Source organism: Cavia porcellus, unplaced genomic scaffold, assembly GCF_034190915.1.
Source record: "Cavia porcellus strain 051 isolate PalLab524CR breed Dunkin Hartley unplaced genomic scaffold, mCavPor4.1 scaffold_3, whole genome shotgun sequence".
NCBI classification, from domain to species: domain Eukaryota; kingdom Metazoa; phylum Chordata; class Mammalia; order Rodentia; family Caviidae; genus Cavia; species Cavia porcellus.
In genome coordinates this window covers 120,063,010-120,080,506 of record NW_026947486.1, presented here as the reverse complement: position 1 = coordinate 120,080,506, position 17,497 = coordinate 120,063,010, and the positions used below count along the sequence as shown (strand labels likewise).

Sequence of the window (17,497 nt, the reverse complement as noted above, 5' to 3'; positions counted from 1 at the left end):
CATTACTCCAGAAGAAAACCAGGTACCATTAGCTTCCCATGACCACTGCTCAGCTCATGGAAGCTACTAATCTGCTTCCTCAGACCCGTGACAGTTTCCTGCCTCAGCCTCCTGAGTCATGGGATGGCGAGCACACACTGCGTGTTCAGTTTTTAAGCACTGTGTTAAGGATTTGCGTTTGTGTGCTCACAAAGGGTGTCAGCATGTAGTTTTTCTTGTGACATATTTGGAGTTAGGGTGATACTGACACGGAAAGTGTCCGTACTTCTATTTTCTCAGAGTTTGTGATGGATTGGCTGTTATTCTCTAGTTAATTTATTGAACACATCAGCGAAGGTGTGCGGTGTTGTGTTTTTGTGCTAGTTTCAAGTCTATGCTGATTTCTTTTCCTTTCTCTTTCCTTTCCTTCCTTCCTTGTTTTGTTTTTTGTTTTTTCCTTTTGAGACAGGGTGTCACTGTGCAGTTCATGCTGGCCTTGAGCTCACTTCGTAGCCCAGGCTGGTCTTGAATTCCTAATGATCCTCCTGCCTCAGCCTCCCGACCCCTGGAATGACAGGTGTGCACCACCACACCTGGCTGAAGTGTATTGTTCTATATCCTTACTAATTTTCTGGGATTAAAATTGAAAGAATTGTTGTGCCCTGATTAACATGTTTTGAAATTTTGTTGTAGTTTTTCCTGTTTCTCTTCTTTTTATCCTTGAAATAAAATGGATTTTAAAATGAAGAAATTGAGAGGTGAAAATTCAAATCACAGTTGGATATTTCAGTGCCACATTTTCAATGATTGATAAACCTAGACAAAGTCTCAGGACGTCACCAAATTGCCCAAACTTGTGATCCACCCACCTCAGCCTCTCAGCATGCTTTCTGACTGCTTTCTTTTGTGTTAAATGTCTTAGCATACCATTTTATTTCCTGTGTTTTTAAATTTTTCTTTTGACACAAGATCTTGCTTTGTAGGTCAGGCTGTCCTTGAACTCACAGCAATCCTTCTGCCTCGGCCTCTCACACCCCAGGAGAACAGGCATGTGCTGTTGCACTGGACTTAATTGTGTGTTCTTTTGAAAAAATAGCAATTTTCAGGCATGGTGGTGCGCACCTGTCATTCCGCTCTCAGGAGGCTGAGGCAGGAGGATCATCAAAAGTCCAAGGCCAGCCTGGGCTACATAGATTCTACCTCAAACAGTCCCCGCCAACACAAAAAAGAAGAAAAGTACTGAGAATTTTGTTTCAGTTTTAGGGATGGAACCCAGCGGCTTGCACATGCTGGGCAAGTGCTCTGCGCCAAGCCACAGCTCACCCTGTGTGACTTTTATCTTAATTCATTTATTTATGATTTTTGCTGGTCTTCATTTCTGGGGTTTTTGTTTTCTTTTTTGAGGCAGGGTCTCACTATGTAGCCCAGGCTGGCCTTGCACTCACAGTAATCCTCCTGCCTCAGCCTCCCCAGTGCTGGGATGACAGGTGTGCAACCACATGCAGCCTAGCCTTCAATTTTTAAGGCACAACTGCTGCATGTAGAGGTTCTGACTGATAGCATTGTTCTTTTTTCCTGCTTGCTTTCTTCTTTCCTGTAGTGGCAGGGATTGAACCCAGGGCCTTTGACAGTAGGTGAGTGCTCTGCCATTGAGCTTCCCCAGCCTTTTCCATTTTGAGACAGGGTTTCACTAAATGGACGAGGTTGGTCTTGAACTTGTGATCCTCCTGCTTCAGCCTCCTGAATCTATGGGGCTTTGACTGTTACCCCACTGCCTTCTGGCCACCATCTTTTCTGATGAGAATTTAGATGTCAGCTTGACTCTGGTTCTCTTCTGCATGGGTCATTTTTCTATTCAAAATCACCTTTGACTTTATTTATTCATTCATTTCTGAGACAAGGTCTCATTTTGTGATATAGGCTGGTCTTGAACTAGCGAAGTCCTCCTGCCTCAGCCTCCCAAGTGCAGCCAGATAGAATGGCAGCTTTTGCTTGAGCATATTCGCCAGTGTTCCCTGCATCCCTCTCCGTCTACTTTGCAGCATCTCTTCTTTCTAGATTCCACAGGACAGAGAACACATGCGATTTGTGATTTTTTCATGTAATTTTTCCCCCTGCAGTATGCAATCACTGGTGTCACTGCTAAGATTGTTTTCTAGTTTTTAAAATATGTGTCACCTGGTTTAAAATGTTTAGCTTGAGCCAGGTGTACTGGTGCACACTGTGGTACCAGCACTCTGGGAGGCTGAGGCAGGAGAATCACAAGTTCAAGCCCAGGCTGGTTAACTTAATGAGACTCTGTGCCCCAAACTTTGTGTTTGTTTTGCTTTGTTTTTTGAAACAGGATCACACTCTTCTGTAGTCTAACCTGGCTTTGAATTCATAGTGTCCTCTGTCTCCAATGTGCTGGGATTATAGGCACGTGCAAAGGCCCTGGGTTCCAGTCCCCTGACTGCTGGCCACCTGGGACAAATTGCTCCTAGGACAGTGCCACTCCAAACTCAGTGGGTCCTTTGTGTCAGGGCAGAGGATTGGCTGCTCTCCACAGTCATCAGGGCAAGCAGACCACAAGGGGTGGACACAGACTCAGGCCAGGGTGCCACATATCTCCACCATCCTTACCCAGTGCCCCACTGCCAGTTCCTGAGCCTTCGCCTGCACACTCACCTGGTTTACCGATCTGAAACGATTCCCTTAGCAACTTTTTGCTTGTTTGTTTAGTGGCAGTCTTCTGGCCTCAGCCTCCGAGTGCTGCCGCACCTGGCTGCTCTCATCAATGCCATCAGCTTTCTAGTCGCTTTTTGCTGGAGATTGTTTGCCAGGAACCGAGTTTGGCCACAGTCAGAGTCTCACCCTTCCCGCCTCTTTTTTGTCCCATCCTTTTGATGACTCTCATAAACAGCTTAGAGCTAGCTACTTCAAAATCACTTGAAGTGAGTCAATATCGAAATGGGCCATGATACCAACACTGGGAGGCTGAGACAGGAGGAGTTCAAGGCCAGCCTGAACAGTGAGCTTGTTTCTTCTGCTTTTTTTTTTTTTTTTTTGGTAACAGGACTTGAACTCATGACTGCACTTGCTAGGAAGGTGCTGTGCCACTGAGCTATATTCTCAGCCCTGAACAATGAGTTTGAAGCCAGCTTGGGTGACATAGTGAAACCCTGACCACCACTACCAACAGCAAAAAAAAAAAAAAAAAAAAGAGAGAGAAAGAAAAGCATCCACCACCCCAGGAGCGCCAGTTCTGTTTCTGGTTTCTGGTTTCTGGTGCTGGATTGTGGCTGGCTGAGAGTCATCACACCTGAACCGATGAACTAGAGGAACCAGCATGGGCCCCTCCAGGAATGGAGGTCATAGTACCAGCCTGGCTGGTCAGGATGGGACCTCTAGCTGTTGAGGGGGGTTGAGAGGGAGCGGCGTGGTGCCAGATGCCATGTGGGCCAGCAGAGTTCAGAGCGGACCTGCAGGAGCCCTGCCAGGAGTGCTCTGGTGACACTCAGGGGACCGGGCACAGGCTCCTGACAAGATGGGTCTGAAATGTGTCCCCTCCAGTGCCCTCAGCATATGATTCCCAGCATCGAAGATCAGAATCGGACACCAACTGGAAGGGCCCCAGGGGGCGCTGTCCAGGTAGATATGGCAGGGGCCCTAGAGCGATGGCGCCTGGGCTTCAAATAACCAGGCTTCTGTGCCAGGGGTGCCAGGCTGCAGGGAGCTGCCAGCAAGGCTGGGGAGGACCAGGACTGGAGGATGTATAGCATCTCTCCTACCTGGGCATTTAAAAACAGAACCCAAACAAAAAACCAAACCGAAACAGACACAGAGCTGTATTCCAGTTCTGCTAAGACAGCACACTGTGAAATCATACACCGTCCAACGTAAGTATGATGTAGGGGCTTAGAGACGGGTTCGCTGTGCATCCCAGGCTGACCTGGACCTCGTGGTGAGCGGTGACCCTCCTGCCTCTACCTCCCGAGTCCCCAGATGAGGTGCACCACCATGCCTGGCTCTTTGCGCGCTTGTGCCCTGGAGGAGTGTGTGTGGGCAGCACGGCTCCTGGTGGAGGGTTGTGTCCGCCTCAGCTGGGCCTGCTGGGCTGTGTTTGCTCTTACACAGCCTGTCCTCCACCTTGCTATCTGTATGGGCCTGTCACACTCTAAGCAAATCTGTAGGAGAACTGGCAAATAAATCAGCACCCAAGCTTAAGGCCTCATGATTTCTCCTACGTGACAAACCTGCTGCGGGAATAAAACAGCGAGGAAAAGATAGCTAGTAGGATATGGGAGGAAGAGGACAGGAGATGGAGGGGCGGGCAGGAGGGGGACGGAGGGGCGGGAGTGAGGATGTCTGTGCATGTCCCAGCTCCCCGCGGGGAATGCGGACATTGGATCCTGCAAATGTGCCCTGATAAGAGTAGAAATTTAGAGATCACATGGGCTGAGCACTGAGGCGCATGCCTGTCCTCCCAGCACTCAGCTGACTGAGGCAGGAGGATCGCTACGAGTTCAAGGCCAGCTTAGGCTGTGCAGCGAGACCCTGTCCCTCCTCACCTCTTTTCTGTGGGGTGATCTGTTTTGTGCTCTGATTTTGTCATAAGGCAATGTCACTAACATTTCTCCAGGTTGTCACCTCAGAGCCTCCTACTGTGTAGCTCAGGCTGACCTCAAGCCCACTGTGCTGGGGTGACACCTTCCAGCTGCCCTCTCCTCTGCCTTGTCACCCTGGCAGAGGATGGCAGTTTCACAGTCCCTCCAGTGACAGTGAACACAAGGTCCCAGCAGTGCCCGAGAGCAGGAGACATGGAGGTCCTGGCTATTGCTTCCGTTTTCTTGGAACTGCCACATGCCACACTTCGCCAACCACACTGGTCCCACCCCGACTCCCCAAGGTGCTCGGGAAGCAACCGGCCGTGCTCTGGTATCTTAAATAAACTGTTTATTCAGGAGGAATGATTAAAGAAAGCAATCATAATGTGGATTACAAAAACAAGCGCAGCCCTCGCCTAAGTTCAGAGGTGACAAGGGACTGGCAGCCCCAGGCCAGGCGTGTCTTCGGTGCATGACCCACGTGTCTGCAGCTCAGCCCCTTCCCCACCCCTGAAACCCACCACGACTTTCATCCTTTGTCCTCCCTGCCCTTGCCAGAGACCCATCTCCCTGGGGCTGTCCCAAAGGGCTCCAGGGGCCCCCTAAAACTTCTTGGGGAGGAGGACAGACAGGGTGTCAGATGGCTTCCAGCCGGAAGCCACCCAGAAAGGGTCTGGTATTCATCGGAAGGTCCGAGCCCGGGTCATACAGGCAGGGAGGGTCTACACTGGTGGGAGTGATCGCCCCTCCCTATAAGTGGCCACTGGGGACTGGGAAAGGTCTGGGAGCAGGTCCCTGGAGAGGAGGAGGTGGCATAGACAGTCACCCAGAATGGTCCCTTGGTTAGGGAACCCCCCAAGAGGAAAGTAACAGTCGCAGAAAAGGCAGGTGCTGGAGCATGGGGGACAGGCCAGTGGGCCCGGCTGGCCCCTAGGCACATTTCATGGGATTCCCATGGCTGTCCCAAGTGGGTGGAGTGGCTGTACTGTGCCACCCTTCTGAGGTATTGAGCTCTCCCTCCCTCCAGCCCCCTGTGGCTGTGCCTCCCCTGCCCCTGCCCCTGAAGGTGACTGAGCATCACGGGGCAGGGGGGCAGGGGCAGCCCTCGGCCCCTTGGGGCCTTATGTGGCATCCAGCTCGAAAACCCCATCACTGGTGGGAGTGGTAAAGAAGGAAGGGGGGTCGGAGGTGGCAGAGTCCTGGCCCTGCGTGCGCTGCTCCTGCAGGCGCAGGCTGCGCTCGAAGTCCAGCAGCTGCCCCATGAAGTTGAAGTTGGGGGAGATGCTCCACTTCTTCCTCTTCACCAGGTCATAGGCATCGTTGAGGGACAGGTGGAGCTTCTGCATGAGGTAGGCCACGGTGACAGTGACAGAGCGGCTGACCCCTGCCAGGCAGTGGACGAGCACCCCGCAGTTCTGCGACAAGGCCTCATCTAGACAGGGCAGGACGGGGTCTGTAACCTGGGCACAGCCATGCCAGGTGGAGGGAAATGGGCAGTCCTCGAGGGCCAGGTAGCCCTCGGCCTACCCTCCCCCACACGCCATCAGGGAAGGGGGTAAGGCCAGGTCGGGGGTGGCAGTGAGGGGGCATGGACTCACCAATGAATGTGATGGCCTCCGGAAAGAACTGGGACAAGTTCTGACTCCAGTGGTCCGAGATGGGGATCTGCTTGTAGTGGAAGTCACCATTCTTCTCGAAGAGGTTCGGGAGGTTAGGGGTGACATTGAGGATGTAGCGGATGCCCAGTTTGGCCAGACTCTCCAGGTTGGCCGAATCTCGGGCACAGCCCAAGTAGAGGTTGGGCAGGATCTGGACTGGGAAAGAGGGCATCGGCCCCACAGGCGGGGGCGTGGTGCTCTCGGAATCCAGGCCACAGCTCATGGAGTCGCGGTCAGCCTCGGCCTCAGCATCGGAGCACTCAGAGGCCAGGTACAGGCCACCTAGCCCCACTACAGGCATGGGGCTGGGCACTGGCGCCAGACTTGCGCCTGCCCGGTTGCTGAGGCTGCTGACGCTGGTCTCACACAGGTGGGGACACTCAGCCTGGAACCTGCTGAAGCCGCCTGCACGGAAAGAGAGTGCCATTGACCACCTCCGGCTGTGTACTAGCAGCAGGGGGTGGGGGGGGTACCATGGAGGTCTGTGAAGGTCCCCAGAGGAAGAGCTCGAAGCTGGCAGCTGCATGGACACCGGGAAGTGTGGGTTCAGTGCCTGCTGCAGCTGCTGGACGCCTGAGTCACTGGGCTGGGTGGAGGGGCCCCGAGAGGCCTCGGAGCCCCAAGGCTTGAGTGGGGGTGGGGGTGAAGGCTGTGTGGTCGCAGACATGTGTGGTCAGCTCAAGAAGGGACAGTCAGGTGTGAGTTCGCTGCCTGAGCCACCATGAGGCGGCATAGGAGACAGTGTGATAGTTCCAGTCTTCAGGACAGGGCTGGGGCTGGGGGGGCCTGTATACCTGACACTTTCTATGTTTCTCTGTCCCCAGTGCAGCCCCAAGGCACTTTTCTGGTGATCAACAGAGTGGAACATGGCGACGGCTGGCTCTGGAGCCCGCGCTTAGCCTCTGAGGACAGGAGCTGATAGGCCCATGGCAGCCCGCCTGTCCTGCACCCCGCCCTCCTCTCCGCCCCTTGTCCTGCATGGCTTGTCCAGCAGTCCTTCTTGGACAGCCTGATCTCCTGCTACTGGCCCAACTCCCTGCCCCACGTGTGTAGTCCAAGCTGCCCTCAAACTCGCTGGGATCCTCCTGCCTCAGCCGCCTGTGCACAGTGCCACTTGGTTCTTGAGCATCCTGTGAACAGGCCAGCCAGGCTCTGGGGATTAGGGGTAAAGTGCATGCCCAAGGTCACACTGCAGCTCCCTCCTCTCAAAGCAGCCTGGTTTGCAGTCCAGGAGGGAGGCTCCCCCTCCCACTTTAGCCATAGAAAGTTGGGGTGCCCTGGGTCAGCCGATCATGCACCCCCGGAGGGCCCTGCTCCCACCTGTGTGTGCCTCCACTTACCCTGGAGATAGTAGGCCAGGTAGCCTTCTTCGCGCAGCTTCTGCAGCAGGGTGCCCAGCACCGAGTCGGCCTCCCACTCCTCGGTCTCGGCCTCGGTGTCCCCGCGCCGGCGCCTGCCGCCACCCTGGTCGTACAGCAGCACGGGCGCGGGCGGCGGCGGCTGCAGCGGCGGACCGGGCAGCAGCGAGCGCACCGACAGGCTCCCCCTCCGCAGGCGGCGCAGCAGCAGCGTGGGCAGCGCCACGCTCAGCGCCCCGCCGATGCGCGCCGCCTCGTACAGCTCCCGGCTGCGACAGTCCAGGAGCAGCAGGCGCGGGCGCGGGGGCGCCAGCTCGTGGCGCAGCCACAGGCAGGAGCGGCCCAGACCCTCCATGGGCGCACTTCGCGGGGCACCGGGCACTGTGGGGAGACGGGGAGCGCGACGCGCGTGAGGCAAGCCCAGGGTTCCCGCGCCGCGCGCCGCCCACGAGGAGGACACCCAGCGGGGCACCCCAAGAAAAGCGCCCGAGCGAGCACGGGGCGCAGCTCGCACTGCGGCCGGGTGCAGAGCAGCGCAGTCTCCCGGCAGTTGCTCCTTGAGTGTGAGCGTCAGAACTCGGGCATGCAGGACAAGAGGGGCGCTCAGGCAGGGCCTGGGCGATGCCCCTCGGGGCTGACCTGGCTCCAACCCCCCTCCCGTCCCCCGAGCACAAAGGGAGAGAGACCTGGCGCGCGATTCGGTGGCAGACGGCCGCCCGTGGACCTTCTGGCCACGGCTACTGCGACGGCAAGGCGCGGGTACCGGAGGAAGTCCCAGAGGGCCGGAGTGGCGCGGGGCTGCGCGGCAGGCTCACACGTGGAAGCGGAGCCTGAGGCGACGCGTCCTGCACCGCGACCCAGTTTGCACCCCAGAGCGCCCGGTCGGACAGGAGTAGCAGCCCCGGGGGGCGGGCCGGGGCGGGGCGGCGGGCGGGCTCGGGGCCGGCCAGCCAACGGCGGCGCGAGCCAGAGGGTCGGGTGGGCCCTCAGAGTGGCGGGCTGAGCCGCAGCTTCGCCAGGGCGGGATGGGATCAGGGCAGAGGCCAAGGGCAGGTTGGGGGCCCAGCAAGGGACCAGTTGCAGCTACTCTGGCAGGCACCGGCTTGGTCAGTGGAGGGGGGAGGGGACAGGGGACACTAAGGCTGAGGGCCCCTGCCCCATAAGTGACTTCCAGCAAGTCACTCAGCCATCCCCGCCCAGCCTAAGTCCCTGCCTGGACCTTGGCGGCCGCATCTACATAATGGCCTCAGCTTAGGCACTGCTGGATACCTCTGAAATGGCCCTGAAATCGAGGAGTAGAGGAGGAAGGGCGGACTGGAAACCTGCTGCCTCAGGGCCCAGATCTTTGCCCAAAGCTGGCACAGGGCACCCGGGCACCCGGCGTGAGCCCTGCTCTGTGTGCACAGACCAGGCTGAGGGACCCAGGGGCTCTGAGCACCCCACCCCAACCCGGACACCCCATTCTATCACACTCTACTCCACCACGTCCTGCTTCCCTCTGGCCCTGGCCCTCTCCACCCAGGCAACCCCTGCTGCCCCCTGTACTGGCTCTGGGCTCGAATCCCCAGGCCAGTTGCTGTCACAGCCTGAGTGCCTCAATCCACCCTCCTCCGTGCCCTGTCCTATGTGACATCACACATTCAACAGGGGCTGGTGGCTTTCATGCTTTCCCTGGACACAAGTGATGGACAGGCAAGACACTACAGGGTCTCTGCTTATCTGGCACTTCCAGTCCAGCAGGGCAGATGGACAATAAGCCAAGACACCAAGTGAGATACGGGGGTGATAAGTGCTCAGTGGGACAATGAAAGGAGGGGTGAGAGGAGGCTTCTAGAAACCCCATCTGGCCATGAGTCCTTTTTCTGCCCAAAGCCCAACAAAAGCAAATAACAGTGTTGAAAGAAAACATAGGTCGGATAAGATAAAGCTCATACAAAAAAATCAGAAGGTTAAGACCCTGCAGATAAAGGCTCAGGGATTTAAGAAGAGTACACGCTGCATGAAGGAAGGAATGTGATGGCGTCAAACATGTTTGCAGGAAATCCAACCCAGACCCCAAGACGGAGGGGGAGGAGGGGGAGGAGAGTGAAGATGGTTCTGTGCATGTAGCGGCTCCCCGCTGGGAGCGGAATCACCATGGACCCCAAACCACTAATAAAATTGAAAACTAGGTAACAACAACAAGGTAACACTTCCCGCTTATTAAACCGTAGTGAACATGCTCCAAGCGTGGCCGCCTAGTGTTTTGGTGGCTTGCTGGAGACCGGCATGTCACCGTTGTGTTTTGCTGTTGGGTTCTCATCTGGGGGGGCCTTTCTGGAAATGAAGCTGGCAGTGTGCACCAAGAGCTAGACGGAAAACCTGCCCCCTCAGCCACTTCTGCGAATGTCCCCTGAGGATTCAGTGAACGCAAGCACATGTATGAACACTGACGGCCGCCACAGGACATCCTTCCAGGGGTGGAAAAATGCCAAGCCACTGCAAGTCCAGTGCCTAGGATGGCTGTTGGCCGTCTGCACGTCCGGAAGCGTGCAGCTACCCAAGACACCTGCAGTGAAGCCAAGGGAAGACGCCATGACAGAGTCAGGCCACCTCTTTGGCCTTCGGTCACCTCCTCCCTGCCTCCTAAGCCAAAGGCCCAAGGTTCGCTTTTGGCCTGTAAGATGGTCCTAATGCCTGCATGCGAGGGCTGGCCTGAGTGGTGCCTTCTCCCTGTCCTGCCTTTCTGGTCGAGCTCTTTCTCCAGGCCCCTACCCAGCCAGGGCCCTTTCTTGGCATGCTCCTGGAAGAGCCTCTGCCTTCTAGCTCTCAGGCTCGCCCAGCGTAGCTGCCACCTGGCCATGGGCACCCCACCTGATGGCTGTGGCTGTGGGTGGGACTTTGGGGGTGGGCAGTCACTGAGGATGGGAGAGGCAGAGTAGTGTGTCGGGTGAGAAGCTGGAGAGGCCGTCCCACCCACCCTACTGTGGAGGTACTGTGTTCGGGTCTGGTGCCTCTGCCCCACTCTGCTCTCTGGAGAGGGCTTCCGGAAAGAGAAGCCTGGATCTGGGCTGGGGATGTGGCTGGGGTTGGAGGCCAGCTCCGCAGTGGGGAAGCAAAGGGAGGCCCAGACACCAGCGGCCCTGTGTCTCCCAGCTCCTGTATGGTCCCCTTGGCTGGTGGCCCTCCCACCTCGTGCGACAACGCCTTCAGGAGTGAGGGGTGAGGGGCAGTCAGTCTCCAAAGTCACTGCTCTGTTGCTGGTGCCCGCAGCACCAGCAACAGGACAAATGGGAACCTGTTGCCACCTCCGCACTGCAGGCCCGAGTGCCGCCAAGCCCGCCTCCACCCAGACCCCTGCCTGCCCCCCCCCACCCGGGTCCCCCGCGGCGTCCCGCTGGCGCTCTGGCCCCGCCTCCTGGCCACTCCCCGGGCAAGCGGCCAAGCACCCCGGCCTCGCCTGGCCCCCTCCGGCGGGTGGAGCCAGGCGTGCTCTCGGCTCACCGCAGGGTGGGCGCTGCGCCCACCGCTGTGCCTGCCGGACGCCCTGGCTTCTGCCCCCTGGAAGCCTCCGTCCGGACGCCTCCGCAGCTTAGCGGTCCTGCGCGCTCCGTGCGCTTGGTGGACCCTGTGCCGCTCGGGAGCACCCCCCCCCCCCCGCACCGTTCCCGCCAGGCCAAGTGGCTGTCACGGCTCGCCCGGTCACATGGCTAGGAGCGCAACTCCCAGCGACAGCGTTCCTGCCAAATCCAGTGTCTTTTTCCACCAAATCCACTTCCACTGAGGATGGCACTCTGCTTTTCTCGGTCGGGGTCCTCGCGGGACTGGCAGTTCCTCCAAGGCAGGGCCGTGCATATGCTGACCCCATCCCCCAGTGCAGGCCCTGTGCCCGACCCTCGCGGCGCTCAAGGAAGAAATGCTAGTTAACAAAGAAGGCAGGAATTAATAAAAGCAATTGCTGCCCTGGGAGCCCGGGACAGTGCAGCTCCTGCTTTTCCCTCCTGCCGTCACTCTCTCCTCCCAGACACGCAGGAGCACACGTGCGCGCACCCCTACTCGGAGATGGGGACACAAACGGTGCACGCGGGCTCTAGCCCTCTCGGAACCAGCCCGCTGCATGCGTGCCCAGCAGTGGGCACCTCTGCGACCCCAGCTGGGCCTGCTGCATTTCACTGCCTGCCTCTCTCTGTGCTTCCCCCCCCAAGGCAGTCCCTTGAGCCCACATCTAAGTGCCATACCTTGGGCCTCAAGTGCTTCCTTTATGGCTTAGGGAAGAGGTCACCCCAGTCCCCGGGAGGCTCAGGAGCTGTTTAGGGAGGCACTTGGCTGGCCCCAGGCTGGGAAGCTGCCGTGAAGGATGGCTAAAGGTGCTTAGCGGGGATGCCACCGGACGACGCTGCAGCCTCACAGCCCGCGTGCCAGGTGCAGGGGGAGTGGTGGGAGGGCCTGGCGACGCGGGGGGGGGGTGTCCAAGGCTACTCGCGAGGGGGTGGGGCGGGAGGCTGGGCGCCTGCGATGGAGCAGGTGTGCTCATGTTGGGGTGTAGGAGTGCGTGCGGGGCTGCTGGAGCTGCCTGCCAGCGAGTGGGGAGTGTCAGCCACTGGGGTGTGGGTTTGTGTGGGGACTTGGCTCCTGGAGGGGCTGCAGTGTCTCTGACTGGGTCGTGGGCAGGCGTCTGCTAATGGGCAGATGGAGAGTTTGAGCTGGTGGGGGCACGCGAGAGGAGCCCTGTCAGCGCAGAGATCATAGGGCTGGCAGGCGTGTGCGCGCCTGGGCGTGTCCTGGGGCGTGGCTGGGGCCAGAATGGGCGTCAGTGTGAGTTGGGGACAGTGGTGAGGGATGTGCACTCTGGCGACCCGGTGCGTGGCTTGCCCGCCCGCGAGCCTGCCGCTGGTGGAAGTGGCCGCGGCTCGGAGATGCGCGGCAGGGTGTGGGGAGTCCAGGCGGTGGGGCCCAATTGGTCTTGTGAGGGCGCGCGCTTCGGCCCCACGGGTGTGCGCTGGCAGCACTTGGGGATGCAGGGCGGAGGATCGCACGTTTCGGGGCGGCCAGGCCGGGTGGGGGTGGGGTGGGGCCCGGGGCGCCGCGTGCTCAGCTCACCTCCGCCGGGCTCAGCTCCCGCCCCGGCTCCGAGCTTGGCGGCCGGGAAGTTCCCGAAGCTCGGGCGGCAGGCAGCGCCACTGCCACCGCCAAATGACAGCAGAGCCCCAGGCAGCGGCCTCGCCTGGAGCCTAGGGGCCGCCGCCGCCGCCGCTGCCGAGGGAAACTCCAAATCCCGCCTCCGCCGCCGCCGCCGCCGCCGCCTCCTCCTCCCCTCCCGTCTCGGTCTTCTCCGCCCCCTGCCCAGGAGGGGCAGTGTCGCCGGCGGCGCGCGGGGAGGGGCCGAGGCCTGGCCGGCGTCTCCCTCCGCCTCGCGCGCCCCTACCCTACCCGCCTGCCTCCCACCTGCCAGCCTCGGCCGCTGCCTCCTGGCGCACCCAGCCCTGGGCGGGTGGCGTTGTCTCGGAGTGGGGTGGGGGACCTCGACCTAGGCTGGGCCTGAGCTAACCCCCTTCGAAACCCCTGCTTGCAGCAGAGGCCAAGACCGGGGACAGCTTGGCCTCCCGGGCGGCCTCCCGCTCCCATGATGGAGGGGGTGTAGCTGTCTGGGTGCTGCCGCCCCCTTGTACAGTCGCATTGTCCCGAGTCGGATTTTAGCTATTAGGAATAGCGTGGGAGCTCCAGTGCCTGGAAGGGGTGGAGCCAGGACACTGTGGGAGGGGCTTGGAGTCAGCGGGGATTGGGGTGCAGGCACCAGGGTCTAGCTGCTCCCCCTACTCCAGCCAGAGGTCACAGACACCCCCCTCTCACCTCTCCGGAAGTCTGAGGACATGCTATTCCGGGGGGGGGGTACCTGTGGCAGCGGCTCTGATGCAGGGGGATGCATTGGCCTCCGGATGAGTGCGTTCAGAGGTCTTGAGCCACAGCCATAATGGAGGGGGGTGGCAGTGGGGACCTAGGGAACCTGCCATGCTAGAGGGAGGCACACTCTCTCCCAGGCAGTGGTGGCTGGAGTGGGGTGTCCCCAGCTGGCTTCTCTGCCCAGGGAGAGGCTGGGCAGGGCTGGCACGCCAACGATGGAGAGGGAGTAGCAGAGGGAGGCCTGGCCGTGTCTGTGGCAGCTAATTCCCCTGAGTCATTAGCCCTGGAGAAAAGAGGACTGCGGCAGCTTTGTTTGGTGCCAAGTCCTGTTCCATCCCTGACCCTCAGCTTCCTGGCCTGTGCACCTGGAGAGACCCCATGATCTCAGAGGATCTCCCTGGCTTTGCTGCAGTTCTAGGCCATGATGTGCAAGCCAGGCCACAGTGTGGCCACCACTGGCTTGGTGTGCCCAGCCCACCCTTGGACCCGCATTGCCTTCTTCCCCTTTTCTTTCTTTATTTTGTATTCAATTTGAGACAAGGTCTCACCATGTAGCGCAGGCTGGCTTTGAACTCACTTCGTAGTCCAGGCTGACCTCAAACTTGTTTTGATTCTCCTGCCTCAGCTTCCAGAGGGCTGGGATGACAGGCGAGCATCACCATGCCCAGCCCCTGTCCATCTTCACACCTTCAGCACGAGTTCAGCCCCTCTCCAAGGAGCTCACAAACACTGCATGCTCCAGAGCCTGGACCTTCCCACCCGCATAGTGAGGCCCGCCCTGGGCTCATCCCCTGTGCAAGCCAGGGATGCACGTGCTATTGACAGTCTGCATTGTCACTTTAAAGTTATGGGACCTTTCTTGAGATGCAGACACAGGATAAGAACTGTACCTCGCAACACAGGGCCATTCCTTTTTGTCTGTGGACATGTGACCATGCAGGGACAATACCATGGGGCTGGCAGAGGATGCATGTAGTCCCATGTGTGGCCTGGGTGCCCTGTGGGGCCCTGGAGAAGGTGCCTGGTGGGGTGACTTCAAGACTCCATTTCAGGTGTGCGGCCTGTGTGCTTGGGAGATGCGGGGAAGCAGGCCTCATCATGCCCAGGCTGAGCCCTGTTGGGGTAGATGTAGAACCTTCTCGAAGGAAACTTGTGTGTAATTTGCTGTTGTCGACTCCATCGGGGGTACAGCTGGGTTCCACATCTGAAGCAGGTCCTGTGATCCTGTCTGCTGTGGACAGCAGTCTCAGGGTGAGGCGGCTGATAAGTCTGGCCCTCGACCTCTCCCTGTCTCTGCTCTTGAGTCTATGGCATGGCCCTTCCACCTGGAGCCCCAAGGCCACCTTGTTTCCTTCCAAAAGCCCCCTATGTCTCCCTGAAACCTGGGGGCTCACCAAACGCCCTGCAGGGAGCAAAGTGCATGGGTAGGGGGGTGGGCCTTGCCAGTATCACCAGAATCACGCTCATCCCTGACACCCGACACAGCCTTTTGGCCGAGGACGTCTTTGGGAACAGGCATGGCAAAGGAGCATAGGATCCCCATGCTGGGCAGCACTGAGAGCTGCTGGTACCCTAGGAGTTGTCCTCGAGTGATACATTTGCCCTCTGCCTGACTCACTGTACTCTCTCGGTGCCCTGGGCACAGTCCTTGGGCTTCCTGTCCACAGCTGGGGCGCTGCTGGCCACCTGGGGCTTTGTTTCTGGACAGCTGTAGAGTCAAGCAGGAAGCAGTAGCTGCAGCTGAAGCCGACTGCTCATGTGATGGGCGCACTCAAGGGCACCCCCAAAGCCTACCTGTAAGCACCCTAGCCACACTGGCAGCTCCCAAGGGCGCTGCTGGGATACTAAATAAAACGGCCTGGCCTGCTGGCAGCTCCCAAGCTGCTCTTGCAGTCAGGTCAAAAGCAGGCTAGCTGGAAGCCAAGCCCCAGGGGGGCCAGCACCAGGCAGGGGCCGGTGGGATGCCAGGGGAGAGGAGGGAGAGAGGCAGGTGGCAGGAGAGCCAGCCTGTGCGGCGATTGATTTCTGGGGGCCAGGACCTCGGGAGTCATTACCACCCCATTCTGGGCGGCTCAGGTTCAGGTTCAGTGACTTGGTTATCCGGCCCCTCCGGCCAGCCTTGGGCTCCCGCTCCGCCGTCCTGAGGAGCCTCGAGGTGTCCGGATCCACATTCTGGATGATATAATGCTTTCAGTGGGACTGCACTGCCCACGCCCATTGGCTGGACAGGCAAAGGAACATGAAGGAAGGTGGGGAGGACAGAGCGGCCAATGGCTTTCTGGCTTTTCTGTGGGAAATCAGGGCTGACTAGGGCCTGAGAGGGGGAGCTGCTGGGCATGGTATAGGGGCGGTCGAGGGCTCACAAATGTCCAGTTCTCCTGTGGCAGACCTCTTGCTGTGCCTGGTCCAGGAGGAAGGCCTGATGAGTGGCCAGCCAGTCTTTCAGGCCACATCTCTGCATGTCCTCCCTACACCAGCCCCCGCCAGGAACATGCCTAGCTAGGCCAGCAGCTCATCACGGGAAAGCAGATGGTCTGCAAGGTGGCAGCCGTGGCGAGCCCGGCTACCTTGCTCTCTGGCTCAGATGGCTGCGGGGGTGGGGAGGGGGCTCCTGGCTGGGCCCCCTCCATTACCCTTTCTTGTTGCCCTGTCCCCAAGGAAGGCTGACCTGTAGGCTGGCCAGGCTCCTGGCCAAGGTGGGTCACCCTGAGCATGCAGTGGCCCAGGTCACCTTCGGGAAGGGGGCCAGAGCTGGCTGAGCCAGTGGCCGGCAGGAAGGCTGCAGGTACCCTTGGGGGCCCTGCTGTCTCCGGGCCAGGGGAACCCTGGTCTATTCCTGTGTCACCTGTGTCACCAAAGGCCCTCCTTGCCATCCCACCCTGCTGCGGAGAGCCTGGAAATTTCTGCTCACTCTGGGGATTTTGCCCACCTAAATTTAGGGAGTGGTGATTACTCCTAAGCACCTGCTCCCCACATCCAAATGCTTGGCCTCCCAAGGGTAGAGTGCAGACATGCCACGCTGTGACCTGCCCACTCTGGGCCGGCTCCTGGGCGGGGTGGGGGACATAGTGACGTCAAGACCTGAGGGCCCAGTCACACCTGCAAGGAGGCAAGTGGAGAAAGGGGACAGCCAAGGTCCCCACCCAGGACTAAGGTCCACTCTGTCCTCTGGTCATTCACTCAGGCCATGGAGATTTGCTAAGTCAGTCTCAGGCTACTCAGCTGTCACCACCTGGAGAGTGGAAACAACTGTTTTAGCCAACACAGGATGGGACCCTTGAAGCTGTTCTCTGTGCCCCAGAGAGGAGGGAGGTTCTGAGGGGGGGTTCCTCAAGGCAGTGCAACCGGGTGGGGGGAGGTGTCCCAGGAGCCTTGGCTGTTTCTCCAGGAGCATGACACGACCACCCTTGCACACACGGAAGTCACATGCTGGGGACCTTCGAGCCCTCGGATTTGCCAGCTCTGGCGGTGGATCACCACCTGTGCCTGCTTGTGCTGTGTCCTTCCCTGGTGGCCTGGCCCCGGTCAGAACCTCACAGAGTCCAGCCAGGCTACAGCAGAGGCCCAGGGTTCAGGGAGGAGTCTGTCACCCACCAGAAGCTCTCTGCTGAGCCCAGAAGATCCTGTTGTGTCCTCACAGTGTGGCTCGGCACTAGTTGTCTCTGGTCACCAGCCTGGAGGTCCCCAGCCCACCGAGGTTCTCTTGATGCTGGCTTTGTGTTTGTGGGAGGAGGGATGTGGGGCCTCCTGTGTCCCTCGCCACTAAAGCCCTAGACCAGGTCCCCAACCCTGTCTATACCCCCCTCAAGGCTTCTCAAAGCTACCACGGGCCAGAGGTAAGCCTTGCATGCTTGTCTCTTGGTGACAGTCCCATCTGGCTGTGGGCTATTGGGAAAGGAGGTGACTGGAAGATGTCTTCCATTTCTTGCCAAGCTGCTCTCAAAGGTCCCCTGAGTGTCTTGGGGTCCCACCCTGATACCCTTCAGTGCCTCCCACATAGAGCCCTCTGCCTGCTGGCTCTGGACCACTCCTGGGC

General features: G+C 59.2%; 2 protein-coding genes across 3 annotated transcripts in view; one reads left to right on the top strand and one right to left on the bottom strand.

The window, feature by feature from the left end:
* Positions 1-4,899: 4,899 nt before the first annotated feature.
* On the bottom strand, positions 4,900-13,247 carry Dusp9 (dual specificity phosphatase 9). Of its 2 annotated transcripts, none has more exons than XM_063246561.1 (4): positions 12,661-13,247; positions 7,564-7,962; positions 6,164-6,628; positions 4,900-5,997 (listed from the first exon to the last, which is right to left on the bottom strand). In XM_063246561.1, exons 2-4 carry the CDS (start codon positions 7,934-7,936, stop codon positions 5,687-5,689), a joined length of 1,149 nt encoding a protein of 382 aa, XP_063102631.1. In that variant the 5' UTR covers positions 7,937-7,962; positions 12,661-13,247; the 3' UTR covers positions 4,900-5,686. The 2 variants fall into 2 exon arrangements, with proteins under 2 accessions (XP_063102631.1, XP_063102632.1); XM_063246562.1 differs by lacking the exon at positions 12,661-13,247 and adding an exon at positions 8,268-10,905.
* The window catches only part of Ccnq (cyclin Q), a 40,375-nt gene continuing 34,521 nt past the window's right edge, over positions 11,644-17,497 (top strand). Inside the window, exon 1 of the mRNA XM_063246571.1 lies at positions 11,644-11,982. The gene's annotated coding sequence lies outside the window, so the exon portion shown is untranslated. The remainder of the gene's footprint in view (positions 11,983-17,497) is intronic.